At 33.0% G+C, this 18008-nt stretch overlaps 1 protein-coding gene across 4 annotated transcripts in view; it reads right to left on the minus strand.

Moving 5' to 3' along the window:
• The window catches only part of LOC106058389 (U3 small nucleolar RNA-associated protein 18 homolog), a 41843-nt gene that overhangs the window by 2821 nt on the left and 21014 nt on the right, over positions 1-18008 (minus strand). For 3 of the 4 annotated variants that reach the window (XM_056039458.1, XM_056039460.1, XM_013215809.2), the window contains exons 7-12: positions 17288-17462; positions 17091-17191; positions 15919-16009; positions 11336-11459; positions 2611-2785; positions 2097-2239 (exon numbers count right to left, since the gene is read on the minus strand). In XM_056039458.1, coding sequence (XP_055895433.1) covers positions 2097-2239; positions 2611-2785; positions 11336-11459; positions 15919-16009; positions 17091-17191; positions 17288-17462 — 809 coding nt within the window. Of the gene's footprint in view, positions 1-2096; positions 2240-2610; positions 2786-11335; positions 11460-11491; positions 13940-15918; positions 16010-17090; positions 17192-17287; positions 17463-18008 lie in introns of those variants that run through there. The other variant, XM_056039459.1, reaches the window with a different exon arrangement.

Below are 18008 nucleotides of genomic sequence, written 5' to 3' on the forward strand. Positions count from 1 at the left end.
AATTTAACACATAAGGATAAAACTAAATATAACATTCTATTAGCACATAACATTGCATTCTCAGCCACAGGATACAAAGACATATATTGCTTAATTTAAACCAAGTAAAAAACAGGAGATATAGATGTAACAGGATAAAGATCCAAAAACTATAAGCTAGCTTAAAACCAAATAAACCATCTGGACCTGATGGTATTCCAGCTAGATGGCTCTAAGAAGTAAGCAATGAGCTAGCACTAGTGTTCAAAATACTTTTCCAGGCATCACTTAATCTGAAATCAGGTTAGAGTATAGAGAGATTGAAAAAAAAGCTAACTTCAATCCCCTCTTTAAAAAAGGAGAAAAATCTGATCCAGGAAACTACAGACCATTATCACTAACCAGCATGACATGTAAAATACTAGAACACATAATATCCTAACATCATAAATCACTTAGATAAACATAATGTCCTTACTCCATGCCAAAATGACTTTAGATAATATAGGTCATGTGAAACTCAACAAATAGGACTAATTGATTTTTCAAAGGGACTAGATAATAATGAGCAAGTAGATGCCATTTTATTAGATTTTTCTAAGGCATTTGACGAAGTTCAACACCATAGATTGCTTAAAAAATTATAATATTTTGGCATTACTGGTTCATTACACCCATGGATTCAGGATTTCCTGATAGGGGGAGATCAAACTGTAATAATAAATGGCTCTAACTCAACAACAATAAATGTAAACTCAGGTGTACCTCAAGATACAGAGTTTGGCCAACTACTGTTACGTAAATGACCTACCTAATTGCATTAGTTCAGAAACAAAAGTTAGATTATTAGCAAACAATTGCATAATAACTAGAACAATAAAAAAACAACACAAGATAATGAATTTTTACAGAGAGAATTAGAAGAATTACAGGAATGGGAATCAAACTGGAGCATGTCTTGCCACCCAGAAAAATGCCAATTAAGAGTAACAAAAATAAAAACTACTTATTTTACTCAGATGGAACCATCATATTGATGAAATTACTAAACAAAATCAAACAAAGCATTAGGGTTTATTAAAAAAAAATTTTTACTAATCAAATAGGAAAATAGAACTAAAATGCTATTTAACCTAAGTTAAACCAATATTAGAATATGCATCCTCTGTTGTGAACCCATCAATTCAAGAAAACAACATAAAGAAACTAGAACAGAGGCAAAATAGATCCACAAGATTTATTTATAACACATGAATATTCACATTTGATTAAAGTAAGACTATTAGTAGACACTTCAGGACAGAAGAATAAAAAAATGAAGTAGGAGTAATACATAAGACACTGAACCATAATTTAGAAATACAAAAACTAAACCTAATAAAATACTCAGAAAGACACAAAGATAGAGGCACATTTCTTATTCCATGTACTAGGAAAAATTTGTACAAGTGCTCCTTCTTCCCTAGTGCCATTAGAGCATGGAATCAGCAAGGAAAACCATCGACTTAACGAGTTTATGTCACTAATTAACATGCAGGACTGGATGAGACATGAAATGAATTTTCTTCTCTTTTGAAGTAACGTCTGTAATTTATATGATAAGATCTAGAAGTGGTAGAGTTATCAAAGATCCTAAAAAAGATTCCTACAATAAAATGGATGCTATAGTACTGTGGTTCTCAACCTTTTAAGCTCGGAGACCCCTTTTTACAACCCCTCACTCTTCCGCGACCACCACCCACCCACACAGCAATAGAAAAATTGATAAAGACAATCCATTTATCAATGGTCTTAGGCGGCCCCTAGCAAATCACAGGTTGAGAATCACTGCTATAGTATGTATCTGTAATTGCTTTGCATTATCACTTATGTTATTTATTGAAATTACAATGTTAAAATGACACGTACAATTAAGAGTTTTGAATTAACATTGATAATCATGTGGTGATGTATTTCAATTTATCAAAAACTGAGTTTGATGTGCCATCTAAAAAAAAAAAGCCAATTATTCCTATAAGACAAACTTACAAAAATGTTCAAAATAATTAGGACTAGAACATAACAAGTTCATTAATAAAATGATGATAAAAAATAAAAGAATCTATAAAGTTTAATACCTGTACAATAAACATCGGCCTTTGTTATTTCCCAAGGCCAAATACCCACTAGAGGGAGAAAAATCCATACATAGTAACAATCTCAAATCTTTATCAAACTGATCTGGAAAGTTGGGAAAGACTGTCATAGTTGGAAAGTGAACCTAGAAAAACATCAACAATAATTTCATTATGTTTAGGACAAGAAAATGTTAGATACTGTGATTGAAACAAAACAGTGATTGGTGCTTAAGTCCATATAAAAAGAATAATAATAGGATTCAATATGACTTATGAACAACTATAAACACATTAAAAAGGCCCATAAAGAAGCTGTGAAGTATCTATTTCTATTAAAGAAAAAAGTTTCTGTAAATGAACAGAGCTAAACTTGGACTTTCTTAACCTAGTGCATAGTTTTTCCTTAATTAACCTAAAAATATTCATACAAAAATAACAGATAGTGGTAAAAAGAAAAATCAATTTCTAGAATTTGTTCTAGAGCTAGGTGGTCAAAAAGAAAATGTTCACTCACTAATCTGATAGCTTTTTCAATGTCCTTTGACCTCAGAGCTAAAATCTCTGAAGTTGAATTGAAAGTGGCACCAGAGCAACATGTAGTTAAATTTTTTATAAGTTTCAAAGGTTTTGGATGTCTTGAAGTCATTACAGATGCTCTGTTGTAAATATTAACTATACCACTCCTAGATCTGAAAAATAGAAGATTTACTGCTGCATTTCATTTGAAGAATTTATTCCATATGACGTCAAAGAAAAAAAAATCACTACGTCACACAGCCTAGTTAGACTAAATAATGTCACCAATACGAGCATGTTGTCAAGGGTTCATAGACATTGGTGCACCGAGAGTTCTTTTAGCATTTCATTTAAAGAATTAACTCCATATGACGTCAAAGGAACAAAATCCACTACATCACACTGCCTAGTGGGACTAAAAATGTCTTTATCAATATGAACAGGCTCTCGAGGGTTCATAAACATTGGTGCACCGAGTTATTTTAGCATTTCATTTAAAGAATTAACTACATATTACGTCAAAGGAAAACCATTACGCCACAATGGCCTAGTTAGACTTGATATGTATGTACATATATATAAACATATATATATATATATATATATATATATACACACACACTAAAAAGAAGAAAGTATGTATGTATTTATTTTACCAATAGAAATCAAAACTGTTTGACCAATCTTGATAAAACTTGACATAAATATTCCTTGGGTACTAGCTGGAACCGTGATATATGTATAGTAGCCCTAAAACTAACTTAAGACCCTCAAAAAAAAAAAAAAATTTGCCCAACTCTATGAAAGTATTCCTATTTTATGGATCTATGGATATTTTATGGATATGGATCCTGTTTATATGAGAGAAGATTGAAAGGATCTAGATCTAATTTTTAAAACTACACTTTGCACATATAGTTTTTTTACTTTGACACATGAAAATTAAAAATATTGTCTATTCATTTCATTATTTAATAAAATTAAGCTTCAAATTTGCCTTTCAAAATAAATTAATAAATATAAATTTGTTACTTATATCTGCAAATTTAGAAGTACTGACATACTTTATAATCCCATTCATCTATCGAAAGGATCTAGATCTAATTTTTAAAACTACACTTTGCACATATAGTTTTTTACTTTGACACATGAAAATTAAAAATATTGTCTATTCATTTCATTATTTAATAAAATTAAGCTTCAAATTTGCCTTTCAAAATAAATTAATAAATATAAATTTGTTACTTATATCTGCAAATTTAGAAGTACTGACATACTTTATAATCCCATTCATCTATCGAAACTGACATCTAAGTCTAGACCCTAGACAGTTTAGATCTAACTCTATTACTAGATCTAATTCAAAGAGGAAATGTCTACTTTATACTTTAACACATTAACATACAAAATAAAGTCCATTCATTTCTTTTTTTTTTTTCAAATTAACCTTCAAATTTTGTGTTTCTGAAGCATTTTTGATACATTCGTTTGCTATAGCTTCCATGTTGACATGCATTTTAATAGTTCCATTCATGTGTCATACACATCGCTATGTAAACACACTATGATTGGACAGGCAACATGAGGCTCTATATGGGGGATATTAAATATACTAACATGCAATAATTAATAAGCTTCTTGAGCCACTGAATTCACTCTTATAATAGTAGGTCTACATCTATTATAATAGTATCTAGACTCTAGATATAGATATATTTAGACCTACAAGCAAATGTTTTTATTAAAAAAATGGATTTTGGTCGATTAGCTTTTTTGATAGCTCCTTTCATACTATTTTTTAAATTCAGGCATTCGCTTTCTTATACCATTATTATTTCGTTTAATTGTTTCCAAAACACTCTTAGTGACTATATCGACAGTGATACACAAATTAAGACCCGTGGGTAATATATGTCTAGTGTATATATAAGGATTAAAGACGCAATTTTTTTTGTGCTTTTAGTCTGTCAGTCTGTCTGTCCGTCATGTTAATATTGAAAAAAAAAAGGCTAGAAACTATTTAAAATCTGATTAAAATTTAATTTCCATTTCGAAACACCGCAATAGTTTTAAGTTTCTATATTAGATTGTTCCGTATGTTTATATATATATATATATATAGTGAAAGAAATTAAGAATTCCAGATAAATCAAGTACCGTTAATTAAATTTATGGGATGGTCTCATATGAAAATTAGATGTACCATAGCCTTGTGGAGAGATTTTCAAACCATAATTTGGTGTTAGGAAGTTGTTTCCCTTAAAAATCAGAACATAATATTAACGATAATTAGATTTTTTAACGACTTCGCTAGAAAATTAAATGTAGTGTAAGAGAGAAGTGCGATTTTACATAAATAGAGTTAAAATATATTTCATAAAAAATCCGGAACAACCAATTTTCGTAAATGAGAAGAAGATTATCTGTTTTATTTATTAGAAGAGGGATTTTAAACAGTTATTTGGCATTAGTAGATTTTTCATATAAAATTCTGAACATTTTTGGCGATGATTTGTAAGAAAATTAATGTAGGTTGATTTCTTTTTCAAAAGAAAATCCGGAACATTCTTTACAACTTTTGTTATGTTTCGGCAAGAAAATTAACTGTCTAAAAAGTTATTTTCAACAATCGATTCTAGTAAACTACTTTCTTATTTTAAAATTCTGAACAACCTATTGTCAGTATTTTTGAAAAAATAAAGTCATTTCACATAAATTTGTTTTAAGTTGAAAATACAGAACAATTTGATATCGATAAATAAGCTATAGTGACATATTGTCAAAGAATATAAGTATAACATTAGTCAAATATGTGATTTCAAACAATCATTTGACATAATTTATTTTTTATAAAATGAATATCCGGAACAACTTTATAGTTAATGAAATATAAGTCAGTATAGAGATTTTCATTTAGCATTTATATGCTATTTACATTAAAAAAAAACGGTACAACATATTATTTGTGTTTTTGCAATGTTTAAGCATGGAAATTAAATGTAATATAAGTTAGAAGAGCAAACAAACATTGGTTGTCACTGATTTTTTTTTCACAAAAACATCCAGACAATCTATTATAGATACTTAAAACTTTTGAAATGTTTCGGAAGGAACATTAAAGGTTAAATCAGATTTACAAAAGCTTTAAGAGTTCTTGTTTTTGTTATCTAAACGTGACAGACAGACCTACTGGCAAACAAAATGCACAAAAATAAGCATCTTTTATCCTGATGTGGGCACTAAACAAAAAATTAATAAAATCTGATTATTTAAAAAAATTTGAGGAAACTTTTGCAACTGCTTGTTACACTACTGCAGGGGTGGGCAACATTTTTGTATCGAGGGCCGCATATATATATATATATTGTTACAAATGAACAGTAATAGGTAGAGGTCAGCGTATAACCACGGCGAGATGACTCAGCAGCTAGTGTTCTCTGGAATCTACATGTACAAACAAAGACAGGATGTGACGTGTCCTCACGTGTTGTTCCAGGGGACAAACAGATCTAAGTAGGAGGACAGTTACTAATGAACAGTGACAGATAGAGGTCACTAGTGTGACCCCGACTTGATGACACTGCAGCGAGTGTTCTCTGGAATCTACATGTATAAATAAAGACAGAATGTGACATTTCCTCCCGTGTTGTTCCAGATGATACTAGCAGTGTTTGTGCAACTTTGGAGGAGCGATTAGGGACTCTATATAAGCCAGAGAGTTAATGTGAAAATCAGTCGTGAGTGAGCCGTTACAGTCGATACAGACGATGTAAGACGTGTGCGGCTCTAGTGGAAGAGAAATGTGTACGACTCTATGCAAGTTAACTAGGGTAGAGTTAACTGGAGTGGACTACTGTCGTTAAAGTCTATACAGCGAACTACAGTGAATTTGAGCCGTTACAGTCGATACAGTCGATGTAAGACGTGTGCGGCTCTGATTCGGTAGACTTTAGTACGACTTGGTTCAGCTTTGGGAGACCTGGAGCGACACTGGGAAGTGTGTCGTTGGTCTGTTCTGTGGAATACGGCTCAATGCAAGTTGAGAAGAGATGAATTGCAACGAAGTGAAGAGATGAATTGCAACGAAGTATAGCTAACTGTAAACTGACAGATATTGTACAGTCTTCTACGCTACATGTTACAGTGACGAATTGTTAGAGTTAATAGTCATTAAAGTTATATGAAACTGAAAGTTGAGTCGTCAAGTTCTTTGCAGTGTTTTTATTTGTGTGCCTACTAATACATTTAGCCAGAAGATTCAGAAGTACGTAACAATATATATATATATATAATCTTAGAAAGATAAGCTTGCTGTGTAGAATGTCTTTTAATTCATATATGCACTGTATTACGATTTTTTTTTTATTGCTATTGTCTTTTTATATCACAATATCCCCACAAATATACAGTTGTACTTAATGTGCAGTATTTTACTTCTTACACTCGTGCATAATGTTTCTTAACCGTGAAACTATCTTACTAGTTGTTACCCCTGTGTGTGACTGCTGTCAAATTACAGTCAGTCAACATTGTCCAGTGATTATACTTGTTTAGTTTCCACAAAAAATTCTTTCCCACTGAATGAAACAATTTATGTTCCGGAAGTTAAATGTCTGGACGAGCGAAGCCTGCCTATATGGAGTATCACCAGAGAATGTTGACCATGTCCTTCAATGGTGCATACTAAATCAAGAGACCCGAACAAGACTCTACAAAGACTATTCGGAGAACTGCCTGATCTGGAAACCACCACGCGGTTCATCTCAGATATAGGATTACTGATTTGAACCATTCAACATGTAAAATGAGAACGAAGAAGAGGAACTGATGTATGTGTACCCAAATAGTGTGAACAGCAGCAAAGTTTTTTTAAGTGTGGAAATACAGCTTCTGGCACCCATAAGGCTCCCGTGGTAGTTCTGACTGAAACTTATCTTTGCTTTTGAGTTATGTCCTCTGGAGCTGAATGGGCTTCTCTTAATAAGTGTTGTACTTTTAATCATTTCTATTATGGAATGGCTTTGTTTGAAAAGATTTAAGATGCACATACATTTCATGTGCAAGCAACCTATTGCAAAGCTTTGGGTGATAAACATGAAGTTTTTCTTCAACTCTTCATTAGAAATATTAGTAACAAGGTCCCAGTCAATGTCCTTCAAGGAACCTAACAAGAAGACTATTCGGAGAACTGCCTGATCTGGAAACCACTACGCAGTTCATCTCACATATAGGATTACTGATTTGAACCAATCAACATGTAAAATGAGAACGAAGAAGAAGAACAGATGAATGTGTACCCAAATAGTGTGAACAGCAGCAACGTTTTTTTAAGTGTAGAAATACAGCTTCTGGCACCCATAAGGCTCACGTGGTAGTTCTGACATGAACTTCTCTTTGCTTTGAGTTATGTCCTCTGGAGCTGAATGAGCTTCTCTTAATAAGTGTTGTACTTTTAATCATTTCACTAAAGATAATTTCACCTTTCAGCCAAGAAAAATGACAAAAAAAAAATATCTTTTTTTGGTTGCCTGTAGAAATGTAAAAGCCTTGTTTGAAAAGATTTAACATGTTTTACATTTCATATGTACACAATCAATTGCAATAGTGTTTATATGAAACATGAAATTTTGTTGTCCACTCTTCATTAGAGATATTGGTAACAAAGTCACAGTCAGTGTCCTTCAAGTAGCAAAACAATTTCATCCTTGAGATTTTATTTTCTTCTTCTTTTGCCTTATCCATGCTAAGCTAACGTATGCATTGGCTAATTTTTTCATACATCAGAACTGTCAGTGGTTAACTCCCCTAGCTCTAGTAACATCTATTAGTTATGCTCTGCATGTTCAATTAGTATTCAAATTATATGCAGCTTTGTGCAAACTTTCCTGTTTCAAGTTTATGGTTCTCAGTCAAAGATCGCGCTCCATCAGTTGTTACTCTTGCTATCTTGTTTCAAGCCTACCCAACTCTCAGACATTGTGTCTTGAGTTGAGTGTATTGAAATTGATGTATAGCCAATAAGCATATTCTTCATTTACTTAAAACTTTTTATAATGAGACAGTTTCAATAATTTATATAGATATTTTTTTTTTAATATTTGCATTTTTATATCTATATACTGTGGGCACACCTGATTTCTGTAGGTGTCGGCGGGCCGCATAAAACAACTCGGCGGGCCGCATGTGGCCTGCGGGCCGTAATTTGCCCACCCCTGCACTACTGCATGAAAGTCGCTGCATAAAAAGTCCATTTTAAAAAATGTGCGTGATATTTACATACAAAGTGCATTCTTAGCATTATAAACAAACATAAATGTTTTCTTTTTGTTTTAACAGCTAGTTGACCAGAAAAAACACCTTTAACTATTATTTGTTGTGAACATTTCTTGTATATTTTATAAATATATTTGACTTAGTGATACTGAAAATACACAAAATATTGTCTTTCTTTGTTAACATATTGTAACATTACCTCCCTTACATTTATGTAATTGTTTTAGAATGGGTGTATTTGCATAATTAATTTTATAAATTAAAAAAAAATTTTCATTTCTCTTCTAGTTTTCAAGATCTGAGTGTGACAAACAGACATTTTGCACAAACCTAATAGCAGCTTTCCCCCTTAAGGGAGCCTCTAATACTTTATTCTTTACAAAAATTGCATAATAAGTAATTGTAACTATTTTTTAAGTAGCTAAATTAGATAAAATTTACAGTACTCTATTTGTTCTAAAATATGGATTAGATATTAGTAAGTTTATTGGTAAGTGTTTAAAAGAGGATTTGTTTTAAAGCTTTAAAAAAGTGAAGGGGACTCCACAAAATTTCTGCCTGGGGTCTCCACATACTTAAATCCAGCCCTGACTTAAACAAATATGATGCCAACTAGCAATCTATATATATGTAAAAACCAAATCTCTGGCTGACTGACTCATCACTAATTCTCTCACTTACAGAAGACAAAAAATTAAATACTTCACTTTTATATTAATTATGTATATGTATTTTATTCACAACATTAGTAGATATATCATTGACAACATGAGTGTAAGTTAGGGGTGCACCAGATAGCACTTTCTGATTGTAAAATATCAGGCCAGCGCTGGATACTGCACCTATATGTCTAGTAAATAGCTATATACTGAAAATTTTGCAAACTTTTAAATAGAATACCTGGGACTCTGGGTTCAAATCTCAGTGAAGACTAAGATTTTAAATTTCAGGATTTTTAGGCTGCCACTGAGTCCACCCAACTCAAATGGGTACCTGACTTTAGATGGGGAAAGTAAATGCAGTTGGTCATTGTGCTAACCACATGACACCCTGTTCATTAACCGTTGGCTAAGAAACAGGTGACCTATCTGCCCTATAGATTGTAAAGTCTGAAAGAGGAACTTTTACTTTTAAAAAATTGTACTACTGGTCTTTGACATACACTAATAAGCCTGTGGATTGTGTAGCAAGAGGTCACTCGTTTAGGTGTGTGTTTTATAGTCCAGGCTCCTAAATGAGATCTGTCTCCAAGTAAGCAAACTCAGTATCCATTTAGTGGTGTGGATTGGAGTCCAGCCTTCTAATTGAGATTTATCTCCAAGTAAGGATACTCATTACCCAATTACCAGTGTAGAGGTGTGGCTTAAGTCCAGCCCCTTAATTAAGATTTTTTTCCATGTAAACAAACTCAGTTCCCTCATAAGATGTGACCTCTGGAGATATACTAGAACTGGTAACGTGACATAGTTAAGGAATATAACATGTTAATTAAACCCACTAAAGGTCAGAACAAAAAAGTATTTAAAATGTGCAAGCCATTTTGTAATGCACATTTAAAATGTAGTTTCATTTCTATTTGTCTTTGTAATAAAAAAGGTTAGGTGCATATTCATATATTTGAAATTAAATATAATTGTTAATACATTCCAAAACGGACATTAATAGAAACACATCCTCTTTATACTTATTAATAAAATTGCAGTTACTAAAGTGTACCTTTTATGATCTGACCAACTATCCTGTAGTGATATTCATCAAGAGCTGAATATGGCTATAGCCGGATCTACAATCTGGTGCATCCATATAGATGTATATAGCTCCTCCTTTGTGATCGAAGATGAACACATTTCTCTTATCCTATGAACTCAAAGATGACTAGTAAGTCCAATCCTCGCTTTAAAAAGCCGGCTGCATATGTGGCATGGGTAGGTATGGTCAGACAGGCCTGCTTCTTCTTTCAGTTTTTTGTGTTAGGCGCTCTTTCACCCCAGCCACTCTTTTTGCTTCAAATCTCGAGACTCACTGCTTCACACCATGAGGAGCGATCGAGAGCTAGTGCTTCCCGGCCGTGAATGTCGATATCACACTCCATGAAAAAGCTCTTGAGAGTGTCTTTGTAGCACTTGTATTAACCTCCCTGAGAGTGCATTCCTACACACAACTCCCCATACAGGAGTCGTTTGGGAATATGCTGGACAGCTTTAAGATTTCTGTGTCAGGTATGTGGTCAGACCAACGCACCTTATGGATACTCCCTAGACAGTGTAGGTGGAAGGAGTTTAACTTTTTTATGTGGCGAGACTATAAGGTCCAGGACTCTGATGCATATAAGAGAGACGGGAGAACTACAGCACTGTAGACTTTAGTTGTATTATCATATTGACAACATTAGTAGATGTACTACCATATTGACTTAGTAATAAAAATATTTATGAAAGAAGCCAACTCACCCACAAATAACATAATTGTTGTCAGGAGAGACAGATACACATGTACCACCAAGACAACCTTCATCTGTAAAATGATGGATACATTCTCTGACATCCATGTCCCATATATAAACTTCCCCAGCACCTAAGAATGTGATAAGTATTTAAAGAGTAAGTAAATTTGTATTTAGGTTGTAATTAATGTTGAACTACTACTAATACTACTATAAACAAATTATTTCAGTTCCATTGACAAGATCATTACACTCAGACTAAAAATATATAAAAGTATTCAGATTGTGGTCAATTTTAATGTAGTACAAGTTCACAGGCATGAAATTACTGTTCTTTGATTGGCCAATCAAACATGGATATTTGTGAAAATATAATTTAATTAAACTGTATTTTGAATCTATTTCTAAGATAATGCTCTCTCCTTAATAATATTGATACAAAAACAACAATAACATATTATAAAGAATTTTTGTTTGAAATCAAAGCTTATATTATTTCTATTCCTACATTAACACACAATTAATTAAATCATTTTCATTTATTTTAATAAACGTATTTAAGAAATGAATGAGCAAAACAAAATAAAAGATATTTTACTCTTGTTATAAGAACAATGAAAATGATCTCTGCTTAATATCAAATTAATTAACTTATATAAATATTTCGAATAATATAAAAGGGAAAAGGGACTTAATCCATTACACTGGTGGCACGGAAGAAAGCCCCAAACAAACATGTCACTATTCACAAATGTTCCTCAATGGATCAAGTCACCTGCATGGCTGTGTAACAGACAAAGAATATGTGGAAATTTCCCCGATCTGCTTGGTCTTCAGTCTTGTCACTGACTCTTGTATCTTGGGACACATTCAATCAGTAATAGGGAAGTAAAAAAATGTACATCTGCTTGGCTCTTTCAGAGACAGAAGTTTGTTCAGGCAGGCAAATGGAAGCTAACTTCCATGGTCTGGTATGCACATATCAAGTCATACTCTGGACCAAGATTGAGCCAGGTTTTAGGCAGGTTAATCCAGGCCTTGATTATAGCACATCCACATTTCAGCTTGTGTAGTTTTTAAAGTTTGTAGGCCGTGTAGTCAGGATTACGTGTGAGCGTCAGGTGTGTTATTTATTCATGGTTATTATTATATGAATTGCCAGTCACATTTGTAAGGTAGCATTCACCAACCACTCATATTTCATTATTAAATGTCAGATTTATTTATTTAGTTAGTTAAACATGTACTATATGATATTAGTTATTTATCAATGTATTAACATGCCGAGGTGGGTGACCCAGTTCATTATATCATTCCCAAGCTAAACATGTAAATCCCAACTTGACAAGCTCCAGCTCGTGGTCAATGAATGTTCACATGCTGCCACTTCTTTTGGCTTGACAACAAAAAAAACATCGGAAAAACAGAAGTCATGTTTCAGAAGTCACCCAATGAAATCCACTTTGCCCCAAAGATGACTGTCAGAACTGCCTACAAAAAAAATTCAAATGTGTAACGTTGATGGTCAAAATGCGTATTTTGGCACCAGAATGTGTAACACTTATGCGATCCACTATTTTGTCATATATATATATATATAATATTAGATGTCATGATTAGATCTACAATCTAAATCTAGATCAAAAGAGATGATATCTAGACTAGATCTGGAACTATGTCTATATAATGAATATAATCTACTCTAGATCTGGGCTCAAAAGTGTTACCGATGCAGTGGATCCGATACAAACGTAGGTTTACACCAAACTTTCGTAGGCCTACTTTCATCCTTGATCTATTTTATACTAAGAATAAGAATCTAGTCTAGATCTAGACAAGATGGTAGTAGATGTTATCGATCTTGATCTAGTCAGAAACATAACATAATGACTAGCTAGACTCTATCTAGCAGCTAGATCTATTCCTGTATAACAAGTTATCTAGATCTAGACTAGATATTTACAATGTCACTCAATGTGTTTTGAATCGATAGCAATTCGATATTTTTTTCTATACAAATGAATACGGGAATCAGGGATTCTTTCCGCCACTCCCTCACTCTCGCGTTCTTCATTTCTAGACTAAATCTAATTGCTATTAAGAACCAATCAACATATAGATCTGGACAAAATGTGTTCCCCCACCTTTTCTGTAACAAATACGCATTTTGCGTAACGGTAGGCAGGTCTGGACTGTTAATGGACATCACTTTTAAGGGACATTGATAACCATCTGGCTTTGGATGCCTCAAAGAGAGAGAGTGGCAGAATAAATCGCTTGGCCTGCCAAAAAAAAAAGTGCCTACCATGCAGTGGTTTTCTCTATCCTTTCTACGTGGATCTGAGACATGGGTATTATACAGAAACCAACTAAGACTTCTTGAAGGCTTTCATCAAAGATGTCTGTGTATCATTATGAACATACGATGGCAAGAGCACACCACAAATAGTGATGTCCTTGCGAATGCTGGTATGGACAGTATAGAAGAACAGCTTATTATACTTATAGTTTGACAGCTGCACTGGACAGGGCAAGTATCCTTTGTGATATGAAAGGTGGTCAGTGTAACAGAGGCAACCTTGCCCAAAATCAATGAAGTCTGATAGATGTGCTGTTTTTGGAAATTGAGCAAGTAGATGAATTATGATATTTTTCTCCTTTAAAAAAAAAGGGGCGGAGAGGAGGAGAGGTATTTTATATTTATGGTCAACAACTGACTTAGAAAATAAATTAGTTTGACTGTGTATTAGGAGCTGGTTATAAATTGTAGATCTTTGATAAATCAAAGAAAGAAAAAAGTAACTTATACTTTAGGTCTCTTCTTAGTTGAGCTAGGCCAAGCATGTCAAACTCAGTGTTTGCGACCACTTTGCATGCGGCCCGCTTGGCCACCTAAAGAATTATCAAAATAATGATAAATTATTAAGCGCTTAACAGTCAACATTTACTTTCAGGTAAAATATTTACTAAAAAAAACCCACTAAAACGTAACAATCAACTTCGTTGAACTTCTTTAATGATCAGATTTTCGGAAACCAATAATTATTCAAAAATCTATTTTAAAATGAATTAGATTTGGCAACTTCGAATTATCTTTTAAGTTTAGTGTTGATTTTTTAACTTTTAATTATTATTAATTGTTATTAATCGCCATAAATGTGTTAGACTTACAGAAAAATTATCAATGAGCCATTCTATTTTATTTCGTAGACTACTAAGCTCCCTATATTCATAACTGTCTGTGGTCACAAGACAATTCACACCAGAATGAAGAAGAATCAGAAACTAAAAGAAAAACTAAGGACGAAAATAGATCGTTTCAAGAAAGATGGGAGTTAAATTATTTTTTGCACATAAGAGTCACTGCCTAATATGCAAATCATGCATTAGTGTGCCCAAAGAGTACAATATCAAATGAAAATTCTGCTAATCACAAAAAAGTGTATGATGCTTACACCTGGAAAATGATGGATGGCAAGCTACTTGAATTGAAAAATAGGCAACAAACAGTACTTGTTAAACTGAACAACGAGAGTGAGTCTGCAGTGAAAGCCAACTACATTTTGTCAAAATTAATTGCAAGCCATAGCAAATCATTTAGTGAAGATGATTTTATGAAGGAGTGTGTCGTTAAAGCTGCGGAAGTAATTTGTGTAGAAAAGGTGAAAGCATTCAAAGAAATAGAGTAACTAGAATACTGTGGCAGAATAAATGACATGTCAGTCAGCTTGCGTGAGCAATTAAAAAAAAAAATTGCTGATTTTGAATTCTTTTCATTGACTCTTAATAAGTCAATCGATGTAATAGGGGTAGCACAGTTGGCTATATTCATAAAGGCCTGTGACAGAAATTAAGAGATACAAGAGGAACTACTTGAGCTCTGTTCTATGCATAACACCACAACAAGCAAGGATGTTATTCAGAAATTACAGGTGATACTGCAGTACAATTTACCTTTGGTAAAGCTAGCTAGTCTAGCAGCGGATGGCGCACCAACCATGAATGGGGTTAGAAATGGTGTTGATGCAAAGCCGCTTGCAAAAATAAGAGAGACTGATGCTAATTTTAAATTTGCTCATTTTCAATGCAGCAAGAATTCTTGTTATGTTTGGGAGCACTTATCTCTGTGAGCAGTTCTTTTCCATAATGAAAGGTAGGCTACAAAAACACTTCACTGTTCGAGATTATCTGATCAAAATTTGTCATCAGTGATGAAAGTGTCAGTGGCAGACTAACTTCAACCCAATACTAATAAACTTGTATCCCAAAAAAAATGTCAAGCATCAGGATAGCGAAAATTATTGCGTAATCAAAGTAATCTCCTATAGTCTATAAATTTAGCTAAGGTACAGGTATTCCATTAAGTTTTGTATCCTATTGTATTGTTTCTAATTTACATAAAATTAATAGGCTATGTTTTCCAACTGATTTTTCGGCAGCGGCCCTTCAAGTCATAGTTAGTTTATTGTGTGGTCCATACACCCTAATGAGTTTGACATGCCTGAGCTAGGCTATTTTGAGAAGTCAAGATGCTCAAAGGCAGGTTTAAAATAGGTTAAAGATATACACAATAGAAAAGATAAAACTAACCTCCAAATGAATACATAAACTTGCCATCTTGAGAGAAACTAACACTTTTAACAGATTCATTCATTTTGAGTGAGTCAATCAACTCTTTACTCTGAAAAAAGAACAGGGCAGGCACACAGTAAATTAGCAAAGGGATTGACATGAAATTTCCCCCCCAAAAAGCAGCATTCTTTACGTAAAGCATAAATAGAAAAAGTCGACTAGTTTTTAATTAGCCTTACGTCATTTCTGCTTCCTTTTATTGAGAGGCCTAAATCAAAGATCAAAACTACTAGCATCAAAAAAATAGATCTAGTTTTATTTCTTTGCTGTTTTTTGTAGAGAGAGAGGAATGACAATCTGTACCACTGTCATTTCTCTAAATTAAAAAGGGGTCAAATAAAGGATTACAAATTTTAAAAAAAATTGATACTGCCTTTTATTCAGATGTAATGTGGGGGAACTGGAATGGGGCATTCAAATGGATCCTTCTTAAAATGTTTTCCTCTATGCCTAAGACTGACGGCCTAAAGAAATGTTTGTGGAGTCTAATACCGTACATTGCTAGCCTTATGATTAAAGGATGCGAAAAGAAAAAAAAAGGTAAAAGTAACCAAAAGTGTTATATCTAGATCTAGAATTCAAAAGTGAAATGTGTGTTGAGGGGTCTATCAACTGGAGGATGCTAAAAAACAGTTAGGGGGTAGTCATTGTAATGAGATGTAGTCATTGTAATGAGATGTAGTCATTGTAATGAGATGTAGTCATTGTAATGAGATGTAGTCATTGTAATTAAAAAGTCTGAGAAGTGGGAAAATGTTTGTGTGTAGTAAGAGTATACTTGAGTATAGTAAATAACTATTTTATTGTGGGTAGGAAGTGCTTTTAGAATTCCCTGGGGAGGGGGGAAAAGAAAAAAGTGGGTCATTCCATATCAAAAGTTTATTTCATAGAAATTATGACATGCAGGGTGCAAAACTATCCAAAATGGGGATTCCAGAGAGATATGGAAAGAATGTCAGGGGATCAGTAAAATATGGCCTCACTATTGCAAGTTCAAAAATAAAAATAGGAGATCTTCCAGCCATAATAAACAATATAAAGCTTGGGAACAAATCAAGGGGCGTAACCAGTGTGTAATTCTTGTAAATATATACATAAATCTGAAATTCTTTGATTTCAGTTTGACTTACTGTTTGTGAAAATAAATGAATGAAACCAAAGTTGCCTAAAAATGCAATGAATCTTCCATCTGGTGAGACAACAAATTTAGACATTGCTGAAACCTCTAAACCTGCCACAGAAATAATGCAATCTATTAGGTTATTATTAAGTGCTAAATTTCACTTTTTAGTTCCTAAAAATATAAACAAAATTTTGACCAGTTTACCTTTTACTTCAGGTCTAAAAGTAATGCCACTGTTGCCTTCCATGTCATAGATATAAAATCTTTTATATTTGGATCCCATTATTATCTCACTACCAGAACGACTAAAGTGAGCATTAAACACTGGAAATCTTTCAAGAAAGATACTGTGGATTTTTCTATTTTTGCTACCATCAATCTGTTATAAATGTGCAGAAACATATTTTAATAGTAATTAATAAAGGCTTAAGCTGTTGGCTACAAAACTAAATGTTAGTTATTATTGACTGTTACTGCAAATACATATATAAAAATATATATTTTTAAAGTCAATGAAAATATTTAAAATATGTATAGTTTCAAAGTCAGTTATAAATGAAATATTGTTAAGTTCTACTTTTTACAATTATTATTTGATGGAAAGTCACCAAAATGCTTAGACAAGACAAACGATCATTTTACAATAATCTGGCAGAACAGGCAGAAGAAGCAGCAGGTAAAGGAGATATAAAACAACTATACAAAATCACCAAACTTCTCAGTACCAAAAAGGCTAATTGCAATGTTCCAGTCCGAAACAAATACGGAAAACTACTTTCTTCAATAAATGAACAACTTGAAAGATGGAAAGAATATTTTCAAGAAGTGCTCAATAGACCTAAATCACGAAATCCACCAGATCTAAATGCAGGACCAACACTAGACATAAACATGGAAGAAATAACAAAAGAAGAAATAAGGAATG

This window comes from Biomphalaria glabrata, chromosome 8 (assembly GCF_947242115.1).
Source record: "Biomphalaria glabrata chromosome 8, xgBioGlab47.1, whole genome shotgun sequence".
Classification (NCBI taxonomy): Eukaryota; Metazoa; Mollusca; class Gastropoda; family Planorbidae; genus Biomphalaria; species Biomphalaria glabrata.